The following is a 19,332-nucleotide window of genomic DNA, read 5'->3' on the forward strand; positions in this document are numbered from 1 at the left end:
AATTTACAATTTAGTTTTGATTGGAGTTTTCCTTTAAAAGTTTTCTTTGTGTTCCCTTAAAGGGGTTATCCCAGGAGTAATGTAAAAAATGTAAATCAGACATAATCTAGTACATGACAATCTATTTCTAACGAAGCTAGAACCAGCCCTGGACCTCACATGGGTCCAGAGATCTCCCCATTCATTGCTCTGCTAGATTTATATCAAGCTGACAGCTCAAGGGGAGTGTCTTTTCTGCCGCAGCTAAGGGGGCGTGTCTCAGCTCTCCCTATCACAGTGTAGAAGGCAGTTGTAGGATGATACTGAGCATGTGCGGCCATCTCAGTGAACAGGACAAAGAAACTAACAGCACGTGGCGCTATACAGATATATTTTATTGAATAACTCAGTGACTATACTAAAGTTTTAATTACATGCAATTACAAAAGTATTCAGATCCAGGTGCTGGTTTGAAAACTGTAGAATATTTTTTAGTGGGGCAACCCCTTTAAGGAATGCAATAATCTCTCATCTGCTCTTTTTTTCTTGTCGCTCCTAGCAACAGTGGAAATCTGGCTTTGATGACAACCTTTTTATGTGAGTCTAGCTTACTTAGAAGAATATAGAGGGAGGGATAATTACACTGTTTACTGAGCAGGAAGAAATGCTACTGATTCTAGTTGTCCACGTGAAACTGTGCTGAGGCATCCTGGGATTGATAGCATAGGGAGGACAATCAGGTGAAAATTTCAATTCAAGGCGGTGTCTGATCTGAGACAGGAGGCTGAACCTCAGAGTACGGTATAGCTGGTATAGACTTCAGTTTAAAATGTATTGCATTTAACTTATCAAATTTGTCACATCTTACTGTAGGCCACTTTTTTACTGAGATATAAAATATCTTTGTGAATTGATGTCTTCCTCTCTTAGGCGTGGTTCCTGATGGAACTTATGAAGTTTGCTCTAGGACCACAGGACAGGCTTCTGCAGGTAAGTGAATAATGGTGCATTAACTCTGGCAGTAAATTATAGGTTTCTTCAATTTGAGACGGGTGCCTGGGGCCCAATAGTACAATTCATTCTGGGGGCCCAGTGTACAGCTACATGCAAATACCACCTGCTCACACAGGGGCAGGCAGCAGAGAGATGCAACAAGATGATTGATTATGGGGTCACTTCAGCAACTTTGAGAAGGCAGGTCCCTGGGGAAAGAGACCTGCCTCTGTGCCGAGATGTCATCTCAGCCACCCGATGCGTCCATGATAATGTACTGGACAGTTTGTTAAATAATCTACCTATTTTTTTATATGGACGTAGGCTGGCTGAGACCCTGTACATTGCTGTCTAAGGCAGGCATGTCCAAACTGCGGCCCTCCAGCTGTTCCAAAACTACAACTCCCAGCATGCCTGGATAGCTTACAGCTATTAGGGCATGCTGGGAGTTGTAGTTTTGCAACAGCTGGAGGGCCACAGTTTGGACATGCCTGGTCTAAGGTGTCTCGCCTGTTCCCCTGTGGGGGGCCATTCTTAACCTGGGCTTCTTAAAATAGGAACAAAGGCTGTAGGTGTCTGACAGGGATGTACAGTGCCTCCCCTACATGCTCATTCGGTTTTGGCAGGCATGCATGAAATTATTAGAAATGATACTGGTGTTTTTACATGCGCTGTGTTTTGCAAATCTGTAGCATTGCTGCGATTATGAAAAACATTGTAGCTAAAAGACGCCACAAAGCCATGACCTGTCAACGCACCCTTAATATTCATTGTTCAGCTGACATTGATCTTATTTTTATAACCAGTGTAACATTGGGTACTTCTTGAGAACACCATCAGTGTTACAAAATTTTATTGACTTCAATTTGGAAAAATTACAATACAAAATATCAAAAACCATACATTCAACAACAAAAAAAGCTTAGCTAAAGTAGATAAAAGCAAAAGAAATGCAAAAGAAACAAAAAAAATCTGCCGAAGTAGACCAACATTTGGGATGTAATGATTTATACGAAACACGTGGGCAGTCAGGTCATCGCTCCCAGGCATACATTATGCATGGATCCTGGAATCTTCTTCACTAGAAATACATCAAATAATCCACGTACGGTGCAGAACAAATCAACGTGTTTCGGACTTCACTTAGTCCTAACTCACGACAGGTATAGTAACTACCTGTATTCCCCATGTAATAACAATTCTGGAGCATCTATTCTTATGTCTCTATGTTGTGCCGTTCCTTTATTATTCCTACTAGAAGTTATAAATAAATTGCTAGCAGTCTGTAGTAATAATCTAGATGGGAACCATAAGAATAGATGCTCCACAATTGTTATTACATGGGGAATGCAAGTAGTTACTAAAAAAGACATGTCAGGAGAGGGGACAGGTCCTCTTTTTAAATGTTAGAATGCATTATATTTTTTCCTGAACAGGATTTCCATGTCATGTTTATTTTCACATTTTCAAATCTCGGAGTGGTGCATAGTCTTTTCTCACTTGTCTTGAATATATATTATATTTTTATTTTTTTTATGTACTATAGAAAGCAGCAGTGCAGGCACATGGACTTTAAATGTTTTATGGAAGATGTGTGGCATTGATGTGCATATGGACCCAAATATTGGTAAAAGGCTTAATGCTCTTGGCAATACTCTAACCACGCTGACGGGTGAAGAAGACATAGATGACATTGCAGACCTAAACTCTGTGAACATAGGTGACCTGTCAGATAAAGACGAAGTTGACAGCATGACTCCCGCAGTATATGCAGTAAGTTCATGCTGCATTTATTACTGTGTACAATATGTTGTAGTTGATGTCGTTGTTATGCTTTTCCATATACCAATTGTGGTATTGCATATACTGTACACCTGTGATTAATATTTTATATTTCTGTGGCGAAAGCAAGTCAGACATTTCTGATAATCACATTTTTTGTGTCAAGGTTAATAAAACTGTATGCTGTGTAACTAATACTGTGTTATATAGAGAAAGCTAATGCAGTGGCCTCCATTGTTTTGTGAATGCTTTTAGGTTAGGCTACTTTCACATCTGCGTTTTTGCTGCATCCATCATGGATCAGCAAAAACACTTTGTTTGTGATAATATGAACGGATCCGGCATTAAAACCATTGTAAGTCAATGGGTGCCAAATCTGTTTTCTATTGTGTCCGAGAATACGGATCCGACACCATTGATTTGCATTGTGTGTCATGCCGGATGTATTTTGCTCCGCAACCCATGCCGGGCAGAAAACCACAGCTTGCTGTGGTTTTCTGTCTATTATTGGAATGCAACCAAACGGAACGGAATGCATTCTAGTTCCTCTTCCGTTCTGTTCAGTTCAGTTTTTTGTCCCCATTGACAATGAATAGGGACAAATTGGAAGCCGAATCTCAATACCGGAAAAGTTAAATGCAAGTGTGAAACTAGCCTTAGCACACTATTCACACTAGCTCACGTTCTTTTCTGTCAGAATTCTGGTATAGAATAGGGTAGCATGCTACATTCTCATATGCACTGGCCTGGCTGTGTTCTGGACAGATGACATATATTTAATGTGCTATAGTCCTGTGTAAGAGAACAACACTTGGCACAACAACAACACCATTATTACATGGTATAACAGTAGCTCTGACATCTGCAGTTCTGCTATGCTGCAGTGCTCAGTGCCATGTAAATTTACAATGTACCTGGTACAGTCGATGAGAAGTCCACGACACTCTCCCTTTAATACTGTAGGTGAATCAGTGCTTTATTATAGTAGTTCTGTGCAGGTTTTACTCTGGAGATTGCACACATTGGGAAGGATTTAGTGTGTAGTCACAGGCTTTTGCCATGGTTTTTATGCCTCAAAAAAAAAAAAAAATCCATATTATATCCAGCTTGTGATCCCCCCACTCTCCTATAACTGTTTTCTGCTGACTGTGCCTGCAGAAAATGTAGATTCTCTGTTGCTGCTCTAGCCTATTACCTGCATTTCTTCTGTGTGATAGGCAATCTTTTGGTAATAATTACATATTGTGGAATTGTTGATAAAACCACCCACTTCTCGTCCTTTTTACCTGTTTTTCCTTAGGGTACTTTCACATTAGCGGTTTTCTTTTCCGGCACTGAGTTCCGTCCTAGGGGCATAATACCGGAAAAGAAGTGATCAGATTTATCCCCATGCATTCTGAATGGAGAGAAATCCATTCAGGATGCATCAGGATGTTTTCAGTTCAGGATGTTTTTGACTTTTCAGGACGGAGATAATGCTGCGTGTTTTTTTCTCCGTCCAAAGTTCCGGAACACATTAATTTACATTGAAATGTATTAGTGCTGGATCAGGCATTAAAAATACTGCAATGCTGGATCCGTCCTTCCGGTCTGTGCATGTGAAGACCTTTACAAATGTGAAAAAAATATAGAAACTGATCCATTTGTCCGTATGACAAACGGACAGACGGATCCGTTCTTGCAATGCATTTGTGAGACTGATCCCTCTACAAATGCTGTCCGTCTGCATGCAGATTGCCGAATCCGGCAGGCAGTTCAGGCGACGGAACTGCTTGCCGATTCACTCTGCTGCAAGTGTGAAAGTAGCCTTAGATAGGTATGAGAATAATTAAATCTAACAACTGTAGCAACTCTAAGTAGCACTCCCACAAAAATGTTTATTCTCTGACCTGTTAGAAAGGTACATGATGTAAATTGTAGTAGAGGTAATCTTCTTACCAGTGACTGTATTTGTGAGTTATCTCCTCCCTTCTGATCCTCAGCTGTGTCATGTGACCAGCAATCACACTCTCCAAATAACACAGCTTCTTATGTGTGGACAGGAAGTCAGTTTCTCTATGTATTCCTATGGGAACCTCAATGTCAGTCTTATAAGAATGAATAGAGAAGTAACTGACTTCCTGTCCTGTGTCAGTTGGAGATCAGAGAGCTGGTCACATGACCCAGCTGAGAATGAGAAGGGAGGTTATAACTCACAAATACAGACATTGATGAAAAGATTGCATTCACTACAGATTACATCATGCACCTTTCTAACAGGTCAGAGAATAAAAATTTGTGTGGGAGTCTTTAACTATATTATACTGTGGAAAATAGTCTGAACTAGAACTAACCGTACTGTTTGCTGTTTAGAACTCAGAAGCAGTTTGTGTAAATGGAGAAAGCCTCAAACTTACCTTTGGTCAGCGACTTGTAAATCACCTACTTGGCCTGAACCCCAAACGTCAACGTTTCTCAGTCCCTGCAGATTATCTCTCTGGTTCAGAAATATCTGACTCCGTTTCTGTCGGGTCACATACGAATGCAAGCAGGTCTCATTCATGGGCAAATGTATGTAAAAATGGTCCAACCTTAATCAAATCAACCAAACTCGGATCAGTGGTGAATGTCACAAGGAATGAAATTGACTCTTAATTCATGATTACTGCATGCCTAACTCACAGGGTAATTGGTTATAATAAAGTAAATGGTACTGCTTATTGAAATTTCACAAGATCTCTTATTCCAGGAGACGGCAGACTACAGACGACCAGGGCAGTCTGGATGTCAGACTGTAGATCCCCGAGGACGGAAGTTTGTGAAGCGGCTTGTTGATATACGAGAGCTGAATGAACAAGCCAAAGTTATTGATGATCTCAAGTGAGTAGGCAGTGAGAGCGCATTTTCAAATCCCTTTGAATAGAAGACTGTTTGCTTTTCTGTGTTCTATTCTCTAAATTTAGTTTCTCCACTTTTGTTTACGATGATAGGTTTGTAATTGACATTATTGAGTGTTTTTGAAAATAGCCGTTATTTTTTTCTCTAAGGAAACTTGGAGCAAGTGAAGGAACCATAAACCAGGAAATTCAGCGGTATCAACATCTTGAGTCCGTGGCAGTTAATGATATCCGTAGAGATGTTCGCAAGAAGCTGCGCAGGTCCAGTATGAGGGTGAGCTTTTACAGATGATCATATATATGTGTAGTACAAAAACAGTTTGTTGGAAATGTTTCACTTGTCTTTTTTTATGCTGAAAGGCTGCGTCACTGAAGGATAAGTGGGGTCTTGGATATAAACCTAGCTATAATCGTTCCAAGAGCATCAATGCATCTGGAAGACCACCTTTAAAACGAACAGACAGAGCAAGGTATTTTAATTTTTATTTTGCATTTAATTTTTGTTCAATTTATCAAACCATGAAAACCGAGTATGAAGGTACAAGGCCTTTCTACTGACCAGGGAAAAGGGAAAAAAAACATCTTTATCTTTAAATAGAACCTATCACCACAAAATGCCATACAATCTGAGAGCACCATGTTATAGAGCAGGAGAAGCTGAGCGGATTAATATTTATTTTTTTGAAGGAAAAGATTCAGTAAAACCTGTAATTTATACATTTATATCTTTGCTCTTTACTGTGTATCTTTACTGTACAGCAGCGGCTGCATGAAGCGCACAGCGTCATAGCAACCAATGACTCCGTGCGCTCCTGCTGTCAGCAGGAATCCAGCCCGGCATACCACGGACCACTCTCGGCCGCGGAACACGGCCGTGTGCATTCGGCCTAACAGTTAGGGCTCATTCAGATGACTGTATGAATTGGTCTGTGAACAGGTGTGTACTGTGTGTTTTGCTGCATCCATTGTTCCGTTCAGTAAGAAAGATAGAGCGCGTTCTATTCTTGTCCGCAGTTGCGGACAAGAATAGGCATTTGTATCACAGTGTCCGCAATGTGCAGGCCGCAAATTGCGGACAGCAAAACACTACAGTCGTCTGAATAATCTCTGAATGAAGGTGTTATCAGTGACTTATGCACACTTATACACACAGTCTTATCAGTCACTGGTAACACATCCCTCCTGTACCAATAGCTGTTCACAGGAGGTGAAGAAGTAAAGCTATAAATATATAAATTACAAGTTTTACTGAATCGTTTTAGAAAGAAAATAATATATCAATCTGCTCGGCTTCTCCTGCTCTATAACATGGCGCTTTCAGATTGCATTGCATTTTGAGGTGACAGGTTCTCTTTAAGAAAAATGTTTGAGGAGAGGCAAAGGGAGTGACCTTAAAGGGGTGCTCTAGGTAGAACAATCCTAATTGGTCCTTTGACAAGAAGTCATCAGCTGTAGTTTGTGGAGAAACCTGACAGTAAGTGTTCACTTTTTGTGCAGCACCATGACCGGGCAAGCTAAGCATTATACAGTACCCATGTAGATTAATGGGTTGCTTGTGTAATGCAGGACAGACCAGGTCCTCCAGAGCAAAATACATTCTTTCTTATCATTCTCTACTCTGTCCAAGACATAAGCATTTTTTACAAATATGGTATGTGAAAATGGGGGTTGTACTGGCTCAACAAAAACCGTGCAGGAAGGTGGAATAATGTAAACTAATAAAAAAAAACAATGCTTACCCATAAAATCCACTGTCACAACAGTGTCCCTGTCACGTCAACGCACGTGACCGCTGCAATTAATGGCGAATGATTGGATGAAGCGGTCACATGTGTTGACATGATGTACGTGTGAGAATAAAATGAAAATAATGAAAATCATGTGAGAATGCATCTATCGAAAGTCAGTGGTGTCGCAGCGCTACATGTGACGTGCTATGACTGCAACTCGACAATCACAGGAAATCCAACACTGCTGGATATTTTTGTCGCAGGTCTGATGTTGCATGCAATTTTACCATATACAATTTGCATGGGTGGAACAGCAAATTGCAGACAAGTCGCACAAATATATTTGGTTGCACAACTTTTCTGAGGCTTACTATTGTGTGACAAATATAGTTGTGTAGCCCCGACCTTACTCCCATATAGATTCAAATGATATATGATAATTCAGCTATATGTAGCATGCATGAGTACCAACCGAAATATTGCAAATAACATTTATGGAATTATTTATATTCCATCATTACAGAGAAAATATGTTTTATAATATAGTACTATTACTTGAGCTTCATATAAAGTGACATTTGTTTTCTGCAGAGACCCGTGCGTGTGTCAGATACTGACTAAGTAGAGACGTAATTGTAGAACAGTGGAATTTTTATCTAGAATACATATTAGCGGAGTAAAAGGCTTATGAACCACCACCTTCGGCACTCCAGCTGCTGTGAAACTGCAACTCCCAGTATGCACACTTGCTTGGCTGTTCTTGTATCTCCCATAGAAGTGAATGGAGCATGCTTGGAGTTATAGTTTCAGAACAACTGGAGTGCCGGAGGTTGCTGATCCCTGTCCTATAGTGTAAAAGCACAACCACCTCTACAATTTGCTGAAGTAAGCCAACCCCTTTAATAAACTTGTAGACCCCTGTGATTTAAATAAAAAAATAAAAATAAAAAAATAAAAAACAGTAATGAAACCACGGGGTATTGGGTACATAATGTGTTTATAAGTTGCACCACAACTCACTTTAACATTACTGGCTTACATTCTAAGGGCTCATTCACACCTCCATATTACAGATCCTTATTAATTCTATTTTCCCCTGAAAAATGGGGCTGATAAATTAAAATGGTTTTATTTGTATTCCTATTTTTATGCAAATTTTTTTTTTATAATGGGCAGCAATTTATCCATATTGATAATTTTTACCCAACATACTGAATTTAAAAAACTCGTTTTGTATTTGCATATAGTAGTTCACATGTATATTTGTTCAGATTTTACATCTGTTTAAGAAATAGAATATTTTTTTTTTTAAAGTACAGTTTATAGCAAACGACGTATATGGAAAAATTGTAAAACAAAATCCAAACTTTATTGCGACCCACATGTAAAGGAGCCCTAAGAGTGATCACACTTTTCTTTTCATCTCTTATGAAGCTCAAGGTTAGATGGTGAAGAACTTCCTGAAATACGTATCGAGGCTGCTTCCCCTGCTGGTCCAAGAGTGACCTTCAACATTCAGGACAGTGTAAGTACAGATTACTTGGGCATATGCATGGCAACACATCTCTTCTATATTCGTAAATCTTTTTGTGGTTTTAGAACTATTAACCTTATAGTATAACTATATGCTGAATTTATATTTGTGTATAACATTAACCATAAACCTGTGGTAAAGTCCCCAATAATGGACTACATATATAATGGTCGAGCGCTCAGAGGTCTTCCACCTAAGACCAATAATATTAAAAACCAATAAAAAAAATGGTGGTGCTTCAGAGCTGACACACAACCAATAATGAGAATATTTGATAAAAAGCAAACAACACAATAAAAGCATTGTGAGCAGATAGAACAAAGAATTAAATATGAGATAAACTATAGCACCAGGTATGACAGTATGTCCAGGAGGCTAAAACTCTACCAATGTGCAGGGCTCTCAGTTGTAAGCCCTCATGACATGTGCCGCAAAGGTCATAAGGGGTTATATATGATAGCCATGATAAATTACTATTTTTGGCAAGTAAGAGGGGACTAGACAAAAATGGCTGTTGGTTTGTATGCCAATATGTCCCTTAATACCACTGCCAAATGACATTAGTCATATAATAGACCGAGGTGTGTCCTTAACCCCTTCACGCAACATCACGTACATGTACGTGGGGGAATGTGGTGCCTCACCGCATCCCCACGTGCATGTACGTGATCGGCTTTCACTGTCAGCGCAGGGACCTAAGCGCTGAAGGTTCAGTGAAGCCGGCGTTGCTAGGCAACCAGAGAAGCCGGAAGGAACTGTATTGGAGCCCTGACCCGCCCACGATCGCTGTGATTGGTCCAATACTGCAGAGGGACCAATCGCAGCGCATCGGGGCAGGTAAGGGGGGGGGGGGGTTAGGGAGGGACTGTGTGCTTCTTCTTCTCTGATCGTCCCAATTCCTGTCAGGGAAGCGATCAGAGAAGGAGATAGTGTGAAAATCTGCTGTACCTATGACATGTATACTAGTCATGGAGCACTGCTACTTAGCGCTCCATGACTAGTATACTCGTCCTGGCATTCAACTGTCACCATGTCTGCAGACATGGTGACAGCGCTGAGTGCCGGCTGTTACACACAGCCAGGCACCTTGGGTCAATGCCGAGGGGGGTCCTGTGACCCCCCCGTATCAGCGATCGCGGCAAACCGCAGGTCAATTCAGACCTGCGGTTTGCAGTGCTTTATGTAGTTTCTGATCCCTGCGGTCCAAAAATCTAATTTTTTTAACCCCCCCTGCACCCCTGAATTCATTTATGTGGCGGGGTGCAGGGGAACGGCAGTTGCGGGAGGCGGGCAGTGCGGCAGGCGGGATCGCGATCCCCCGCCCGCCTCTCATTATAATAATCGTTGGTGTACAGTGGTATACCAGGGTGTCAGCACATTGCTGACACCCTGGTATAAACGGCTGACATCGGTGATGCGATGTCAGCCGTTTAACCCTTTCCATACCACGGTCCGTACGGACCGCGGTATGGAAAAGGTAAGGTTAACAGCTCAGGGATCTCCCTCCCTCTCCCATCGGAGGGCTGCTGTACCTTTGCAGCCCCCCGATGGAGAGGGAGAGAGCCCCCAGACAGCCCCCCGAGAGCCCCGTCCTTACCCTTCCCCGTCTGCGCAGTTCTGACCACTACTGAGCAGACGGGGAAGGTTCTCAGGCGTCCTGCTGTCCATGGTGCTGAACAGATCTATGCTAAAAGCATAGATCTGTTCAGTGTAAGTAAAATATAGTACAGTACAATATATATTGTACTGTACTGTATTATACAGACATCAGACCCACTGGATCTTCAAGAACCAAGTGGGTCTGGGTCAAAAAAAAAAGTGAAAAAAGTAAAAATCTAAAAACACATTAATCACTGATTAAACATGAGAAAAATAAAATTCCCTACACATGTTTGGTATCGCCGCGTCCGTAACGACCTGATCTATAAAACAGTCATGTTACTTTTCCCGAACGGTGAACGCCATAAAAAAATAATAAAAAAAACTATGATGAAATTGAAATTTTGCCCACCTTACTTCCCAAAAAAAAAGGTAATAAAAGTGATCAAAAAAGTCGCATGTACGCCAAATTTGTAACAATCAAACCGTCATCTCATCCCGCAAAAAATGAGACCCTACTTAAGATAATCGCCCAAAAACTGAAAAAACTATGGCTCTTAGACTATGGAAACACTAAAACATAATTTTTGTTTTAAAAATGAAATCATTGTGTAAAACTTACATAATTAAAAAAAATGTATACATATTAGGTATCGCCGCGTCCGTGACAACCTGCTCTATAAAATTACCACATGATCTAACCTGTCAGATGAAAATTGTAAATAACAAAAAAAAAACTATGCCAAAAAAGCTATTTCTTGTTACCTTGCCGCACAAAAAGTGTAATATAGAGCAACAAAAAATCATATGTACCCTAAACTAGTACCAACAACACTGCCACCCTATCCCGTAGTTTCTAAAATAGGGTCACTTTTTTGGAGTTTCTACTCTAGGGGTGCATCAGGGGGGCTTCAAATGGGACATGGTGTCAAAAAACCAGTCCAGCAAAATCTGCCTTCCAAAATCCATACGGCGCACCTTTCACTCTACGCACCGCTGTGTGGCCGTACAGTAGTTTACGGCCACATATGGGGTGTTTCTGTAAACGGCAGAGTCAGGGCAATAAAGATACAGTCTTGTTTGGCTGTTAACCCTTGCTTTGTTAGTGGAAAAAAATGGTTAAAATGGAAAATTAGGCAAAACAATTTAATTCTCAAATTTCATCCCCATTTGCCAATAACTCTTGTGCAACACCTAAAGCAGGGATGGCCAACCTGAGGCTCTCCAGCTGTTGCAAAACTACAACTCCCAGCATGCCCAGGCTACCTACAGCTATCAGCCTATGGCAGGGCATGGTGGGAGTTGTAGTTTTACAACAGCTGGAGAGCCTCAGGTTGGCCATGCCTGACCTAAAGGGTTAACGAAGTTTGTAAAATCAGTTTTGAATACCTTGAGGGGTGTACTTTCTTAGATGGGGTCACTTTTATGGAGTTTCTACTCTAGGGGTGCATCAGGGGGGCTTCAAATGGGACATGGTGTAAATAAACCAGTCCATAAAAATCAGCCTTCCAAAAACCAAACGGCGCACCTTTCACTCTACGCCCCGCTGTGTGGCCGTACAGTAGTTTACGGCCACATATGGTGTGTTTCTGTAAACGGCAGAGTCAGGGCAATAAAGATACAGTCTTGTTTGGCTGTTAACCCTTGCTTTGTTAGTGGAAAAAATTGGTTAAAATTGAAAATTAGGCAAAAAAATGAAATTCTCAAATTTCATCCCCATTTGCCAATAACTGTTTGTAAAATCAGTTTTGAATACCTTGAGGGGTGTAGTTTATAGAATGGGGTCATTTTTGGGTGGTTTCTATTATGTAAGCCTCGCAAAGTGACTTCAGACCTGTAGTGGTCCCTAAAAATTGGATTTCTGAAAAATTTCAAGATTTGCTTCTAAACTTCTAAGCCTTGTAACATCCCCAAAAAATAAAATATCATTCCCAAAATAATTCAAACATGAAGTACACATGTGGGGAATGTAAAGTCATCACAATTTTGGGGGGTATTACTATGTATTACAGAAGTAGAGAAACTGAAACTTTGAAATTAGCAATTTTTTTTCCAAATTTTGGGTAAATTAAGTATTTTTTTTATGCAAAAAAAAAAATTTGGGGACTTAATTTTTCCAGTGTCATGAAGTACAATATGTGACGAAAAAACTATCTCAGAACGGCCTGGTAAGTCAAAGCGTTTTAAAGTTATCACCACTTATAGTGACACTGGTCAGATTTGCAAAAAATGACCTGGTCCTTAAGGTGAAATAAGGCTGTGTCTTGAAGGGGTTAAAAGTCACATGATAAATTCAAAAATTGGGTATATCACCAGCTGAATATCAATTCATTATAATGTAATAACTTGCTGATAAAGAATAGATCCACGGACCCATTAGTTGAACTGTCTTGATAATGGCTAAGCAGTACACTAGTTTCCACACCCCTACAATGTATTAGTTTGGGGCCACTAAAAAAGTCACTGTACAGTGTAAGGTGTAGCTGTAATTAATGGTGATAATTGAGTTCTTTGTATAAAGACTGACCTGTAGTGTGCTTCTCCCTTTGCGATCTCCACTGTGATGTTATCGGTAATGGGGTTGCGTCTGCATAATAACTGCTTTTGTAAGCTTCTTTAACCCCCATAGTGTCCGTGCTCTAGTACATCCTCAGCAACCTATACATATAGATATTAGCGGCCTATCCATGGCAACCTATGCATATAGAGATATTAGCGGCCTATCCATATAGAGATATAAGCAGCCTATCCACAGCAACCTATACCTATAGAGATAGTAGCGGCCTATACATATAGAGATATTAGCCACTTATCCACAGAAACCTACACATATAGCTATATCAGCAGCCTATCCACGGCAACCTATACCTATAGAAATACTGTTTTAGCGGCCTATTCACAGCAATCTATACATATAGAGATATTAACAGCCTGTCTGTGGCAACCTATACCTATAGAGATATTTGCAGCCTTGTATGGATATTAGTCAGTTCCAAACATGCAGCAATAATTGTCAGAGCAAGTTTGTGTGTAAATTGAATGCCTTCAACCATGTTTTGAAGACTTCCTGAACTACCTTTTCAGTAAATGATGGCGAATAGGATAGAGAAAGGCGCTTATATGGTAAGTATGTTCAGTAAATAAAATTCTACTGTTAAAGATGGTTTGCTCACCTATTGCGGTTGCACCAATTGGGCGCAACCACAATGAAGGCCAAAAGAAGAGAATTGCAACGGTTGGTGCAGCCTAGATTCGTCCGATCGCCTTGGGCAGGAGCCACCCTGTCGCTTGGGTAACGGTAGAAGAGAAGAAACGCTGAACTTTACGTTGAGCGTATGGACCTTAGAAGGGCGCACTAACACAACCGGTCGTAAGCAATATTTAAGTTTCAGCAATTTTCCGTTTTATTCATAGACAACGCGTTTCAGGGTACTGGAGACCCTTTTATCAAGTCTAGGACGAGTCAGCAGAGCGGGTGCCGCGGCTGATTCCAAGTTGCACGAGGAAGACGCTGACCTGGTCCTCGTGCAACTTGGAATCAGCAGCGGCACCCGCTCTGCTGACTCGTCCTAGACTTGATAAAAGGGTCTCCAGTACCCCGAAACGCGTTGTCTATGAATAAAACGGAAAATTGCTTACGACCAGTTGTGTTAGTGCGCCCTCTAATGTCCATACGCTCGACGTAAAGTTCAGCGTTTCTTCTCTTCTCTACTACTTTTTCAGTAGAATAGGTTTTCACGTCATGGTCAACTTGGTGTAAAGACAAAAACTTGGCCCGAAACCGATTCCTGGTGGAAGGCCCTGCACGTTGTTGGAGTTTCAGCCTCCTGGTGCTATATGTTATATGCTATTTCATATTTAATTTATTGTTCTATGTGCTCTCAATGCTTTTATTGTGCTGTTTAGTTTTTATTAAATATTCCCATTATTGTGTGTCAGCTCTGAAGCGCCAACATTATTCATATTTATTTATATTTTTGGTTATTAGGCCTTTCAAACTAATTTAGGAGACTTTTTTTTTTTATTATTAGAGGGATGATAGCAGGTTTATGTGATTATAGAGCTCGCACATCATCCAGTTCATCTACTTTTATTGGCTTGCTGTGAGCTCTCTGAATGTCAGCAGGGTTGTTATTTGGTTCCTTTGGGTTCATATATGTCTGTCTACTTTAGCTTAGTCATTGAAGAGTGGAGGTTTTGAATTAACGTATATTGACCGAGTAATAGTCATTTAAGCACCAGAGAAAACAAAGCTATAAATTAGAATTTCAATGCCACTCAGGAAATGTCATCTGTGACTCTTTCTTCTGACGTATATGCAGCAGTACCTCTAGTCTGACCTACTTCGTATGTGTTTGACCTGCATCTAAACATCTAAGCTGTGATTGGTTTTCTGTTATTTAAGTACTGCTATCTAAAATGACTATCTAAAAAAAATTTTTTTTCTTCTTTTAAAAAATTGAAGTTGAATAATACAGTTTTAGGAATAAATCGTCAGTCTCGATATTCTGGGGAGGAAGGGTATTTCAAGGTATTTGTAAATGAAAAACTTGTAAATCTACTCAAGCTTCATTCAGATGTTATCCTTTCTCTTTGTTACGTGAAACAATAGCAGAATGTGCATCAACTGGTCTCATTTATTGCCGGTTCAAATCACAGATTGATTATTTGGGTAACAAACCTTGCTTTAGTAACAAAAGTTAATATATTTAGTTTTACTATAAGCGTATAGCATTTTTTGTGACTTAATTTTTTCAGCACAAAAAACTGCATAAACATTTAAGGGGTTGTCCAATCCTTTACAAGTGATGGTCTATCGGCAGTATAGGCCATCACTATCTGTTCAGCTGGGGTCCGACACCGGCTCTGCAGTCGCTCCAGCTCTGTCCTATGTGCAGTGGATGAAGCTGGTGACTGCACCACTGCTCCCATTGAACAGCTGATCGTCAGGGTTACAGAGCCTCAGCCACCCGCAGATCCGATAATGATGGCTTATCCTGAGGCCATTACTTGTGAAGGAATGGACACATTGACATTGCATGTAATATATGGGGGGGGGGGGGAAACATTTTCGTAAGGGGTTTTAATTAAAAATGAGATTGGTAGATTGGGAGGTGTGTACACATAGACTGTAGACAGTGAAGAAATCCTACACAAGGCAGGGGAAAACAGCAGAATCCTGGACATACTGGTCCAGCAAGTATTACTAGGAGAAATACATCCGTATGAAAAAGTCTAAACCAGGTCGCAAACTGAATATCAGGGGGTTTTGAAAGTGAATGAAGATTGCAGAAATTTAGTACAATTCATGTAAAAACTGACAAATTAGAAGCATTTCTGCTATCCACAGCACTTGGCTATTTCCAGCAGTCCCATAGAGCATGAATGAAGCGGCAGTCGACATCTGCGACCTGCATCCCTTTTTATAGAGGGTCATAGGACATCTATTCACGAGATCATGGGCATCCCAGTGATCAGATCCATGCAGATCAGATAACTGTCCCCTATCCTGTGGGTAGTGGATAAGTTTCTTGGCACAACCCCTTTAATTTGGACATTTCAGCACTTCTGTTGCTAAAACAAATGAGAGTATTTTCTCATTTGTTTTAGCAAATGATTAAACTCCTTAAAGGGGTAGGTGCAAAAGATTTTATAGAATAGAAAACTAAGCATTACTCGCCTTTTAAGTCTCCTGATGCTCCAGTGGTTGCTGACTATCTTTCCTTTCACTGCAGCCGTGATGTGCTATACATACATGTTACCATTGAGTTCAGTAGCTGCAGCGATCACATATATGTATGGGACTGGTGGGAGGTGAGTAATGTTTAGTTAGCTGTTCTGTAACATTTCCTGACGCTACTTTCGATTCTCGTATTCCCGGACAACCCCTTTAATGGAAATAAAAGGACATGCATTTTAACATGATGAGTGGAGATCTGTTGGTTGTACACGTGTGGTAAATATCTGGGTCATTTTAGTCATTCGGAATCTCTTATGAACCGGTTACAAATGAGGTTGCTGTACAGTTTTCTGCATGAGTCTGCATGAGTAATTTCTTATCACTAATAGAGCATCTTTGATTTTCAGGCAGTCCTAATGAATCAGTCTACCATCTTGTATGGCTACAGTGCTCCATGTTACTTGCTCTTGGTGGCTGGGTTTTCATCCTATGTGCTCTTTCAGTATACCACATAATTTACTTAATTTCTTCCATTATTCTCTTGCTAATCAGTGTTTGTTACAAGGGAGAACGCTTGGGATTTTACTTACTACCGTTCTTCTTCATGTCATTTTTGTATTTCATCACCAGCAAATGGTTGCTTACATGATGTCAGGCAAAGAAAAGCCATGCATAAGTGAAATGTTTTCTTCTAACTCCACATATTCTATGTTTTTCCCCTTTGACGCAGTTTCCAGAGGAGGTAGATGGTGCTCTGTTGTCAGTTTCCATTGATGGTCCATCTCATTACCCATCCATTAGTGATGGTTCACATTCCGTGTTCAGTTCCCCCAACACCCCACACGTGTTTTCACCAGGCATTCCTTTCCAGACCGAAGAAAAGAGAGAGGACACTACTTCATCATCATCAGAAGAGTCCGAAAAAGAGGAAGAACACGACAGAGAAAAGATGTATATTTACAGGAAGCCTCAGTAAGTGCCCTTGAGTCTGTTATTTCTCAGTTTATATTGAAGTATATATTAATACATTATTACATTCTTAATTTTATTATTATATATATTATAATTAATTATTTTTAGGTTACGGAAGAGCATTGCTTGACCTATAAGACTTCTCACGCCATTTAGTTGCTTACCATAAGGAAATCTAGTATCCACCCGAATCCTGACCTAGGCCTCTCACCCAGTTAAGCCAGTTCTCTCGGCTCTGATACTGATGAGTGGGAATCGCAGCAAAACAGCTGTCTGCAGATGAGAACCTGGCTTAATTATTATCCAACTCATGTCTCTAGGCATATTTAAAAGGTTGAACATTGACTTGTAGGATAGCTGCCTTACATCTGGTGGCATTAGAAGCAGAGCTTGCTAAGACTCTCTTTATATTATTAAAATATGTTTCTAGAGCAGTTTCTCAAAAAGTGTTGAAGTGCTAAGGATGCCATGCTGTTTCTCTAACACTCAGACCGAACAACCGGAGGAAGTCTTCTGGATTTGCCGCAGTCCATCAGCTTTTTACAGAACGCTGGCCATCTACACCATCCAACCGAAATGTGTCCAGCACTGCCACTGAAAGGAACATAGACTTTGAGCTAGACATAAGAGTGGAAATTGACTGTGGAAAATGTGTGCTACATCCGACAATTCTTCAGCCAGATCCTGATGACATAAGTTTAAAAAGGTAAATTTTGATTATTTAGTAGTCAAGTGCATACTGTTAAACTATATAGTTATATGTAATGGCTCATGCTGAGCCGCAGTGAGCCCTTGTATAATCACTATGCATGATACATTGGTGAAAACATATTCATTGAAAATGTAAAATCTGTATTTTATACCATAACCACACACTATACACAGTTCTCATCTACAGTATCTTAGTAATATATTTCTGTTCTGATTAGTATTTGGATTGCTTAGATTTTTTTTTTTTATGTGAAACTCCATTTTGTGTACATAAAAATTATTTACTTGATAACTTGTTTGCTTAACTATCAGCTTTTTACATTTAAGATCCAGGGGGCCTTACTTATGCTCAGAACTGTCATGAAGATTAAATGACTCCAAAGATGTCCATAGCCTATAAAGCCAGAATATCTGCATTGAAATGGATTGTGAAAGTACTGTCGTGGGGACACAGCGGTAGAGCATCGGTAGCCTTTGAGCTTATTGATCTTAAGGGGTTGTACAGGATTTTTATACCATGGCCTATTATTAGAGTAGGCCCTCAATATCTGATCTGTGGGGATCTGACACCTGACAGCGTTCAGCTGTTTTGAACTAGCTCTGGCGCTGGAACCACACAGCTCCATACATTCTGTAGTGACCAGCAGTGATGGCCAGTTCTCATTGTTCGCCCACGAACATATGTGGGCTGCCATCTTTTTTCACAAGTCCGGCGAGGCACAGGTAAGCCCTTACCTGTGCCTGTGCGCGAGCCGATCTGAAAACAAATGCGGTCAGCGGGAGCAGGCAGTCCCGAGAACAGCCACCGGGGGCCTTCATCGGGCTGTTCTCAGAACTGCCTGCTCCCGGTGACCGTTTTCAGACCGGCTCGCGGCACAGGTAAGGGATTACCTGCGCCTCGCCGGACTTGTGAAAAAAGATGGCAGCCCGCATATGTTCGCGGGCGAACAATGCAAACTGGCCATCACTGGTGACCAGAGCTGGTTAGTGCAGTGCTGCAGTAACCAGCTTCATTTTCTGGACAATGGTTGGACCTGTGTAAATTCAGGGCTGCTTTGTAAAAGCTGATCAGCGGGGGTATAGAGCATTGGACCCCTTCCGATCAGATATTAATGGCCTATCCTGAGAACAGGCAGTTACTATAAAAATCTTGGTAACTTAGTGGACAGAAGTAAGCTACTGAACACGTTTTACATCAATTAACTTTATATTTACTTTATATTGTGCAGCTCTCATTTAAAGGGGAAATCATGATTAATGGAAAAAATGAAAGTCAGACACCACAAAGTACATTGCAGTCTCTAACAAAGCTAGAACCAGCTCTGTATTGCACAAGGATCCCCATAGCATTGGTCCAATTGCTCTGCTAGATTTATTTCAAGCTGGCAGATGGGGGGTGTCCTTTCTGCTGTGGCTCTATCTATGTAACTGTAACAATTTCTAAAGCTGGTACAGCTAGACTATTTTGTCACAGTA

General features: G+C 40.7%; 1 protein-coding gene across 11 annotated transcripts in view; it reads left to right on the plus strand.

Moving 5' to 3' along the window:
- Positions 1-19,332, plus strand: part of KIAA1109 (KIAA1109 ortholog) — a 294,629-nt gene that overhangs the window by 213,221 nt on the left and 62,076 nt on the right. For 5 of the 11 annotated variants that reach the window (XM_044302174.1, XM_044302098.1, XM_044302121.1 and 2 more), the window contains 10 exons: positions 910-969; positions 2,519-2,745; positions 5,107-5,304; positions 5,483-5,613; positions 5,781-5,904; positions 5,991-6,100; positions 8,795-8,885; positions 14,959-15,024; positions 16,904-17,145; positions 17,636-17,851. In XM_044302174.1, the coding sequence (XP_044158109.1) occupies positions 910-969; positions 2,519-2,745; positions 5,107-5,304; positions 5,483-5,613; positions 5,781-5,904; positions 5,991-6,100; positions 8,795-8,885; positions 14,959-15,024; positions 16,904-17,145; positions 17,636-17,851 (1,465 nt within the window). The remainder of the gene's footprint in view (positions 1-909; positions 970-2,518; positions 2,746-5,106; positions 5,305-5,482; positions 5,614-5,780; positions 5,905-5,990; positions 6,101-8,794; positions 8,886-14,958; positions 15,025-16,903; positions 17,146-17,635; positions 17,852-19,332) is intronic. The other 6 variants (XM_044302129.1, XM_044302113.1, XM_044302154.1 and 3 more) reach the window with 6 other exon arrangements.

Source organism: Bufo gargarizans, chromosome 1, assembly GCF_014858855.1.
Source record: "Bufo gargarizans isolate SCDJY-AF-19 chromosome 1, ASM1485885v1, whole genome shotgun sequence".
NCBI lineage: Eukaryota > Metazoa > Chordata > Amphibia > Anura > Bufonidae > Bufo > Bufo gargarizans.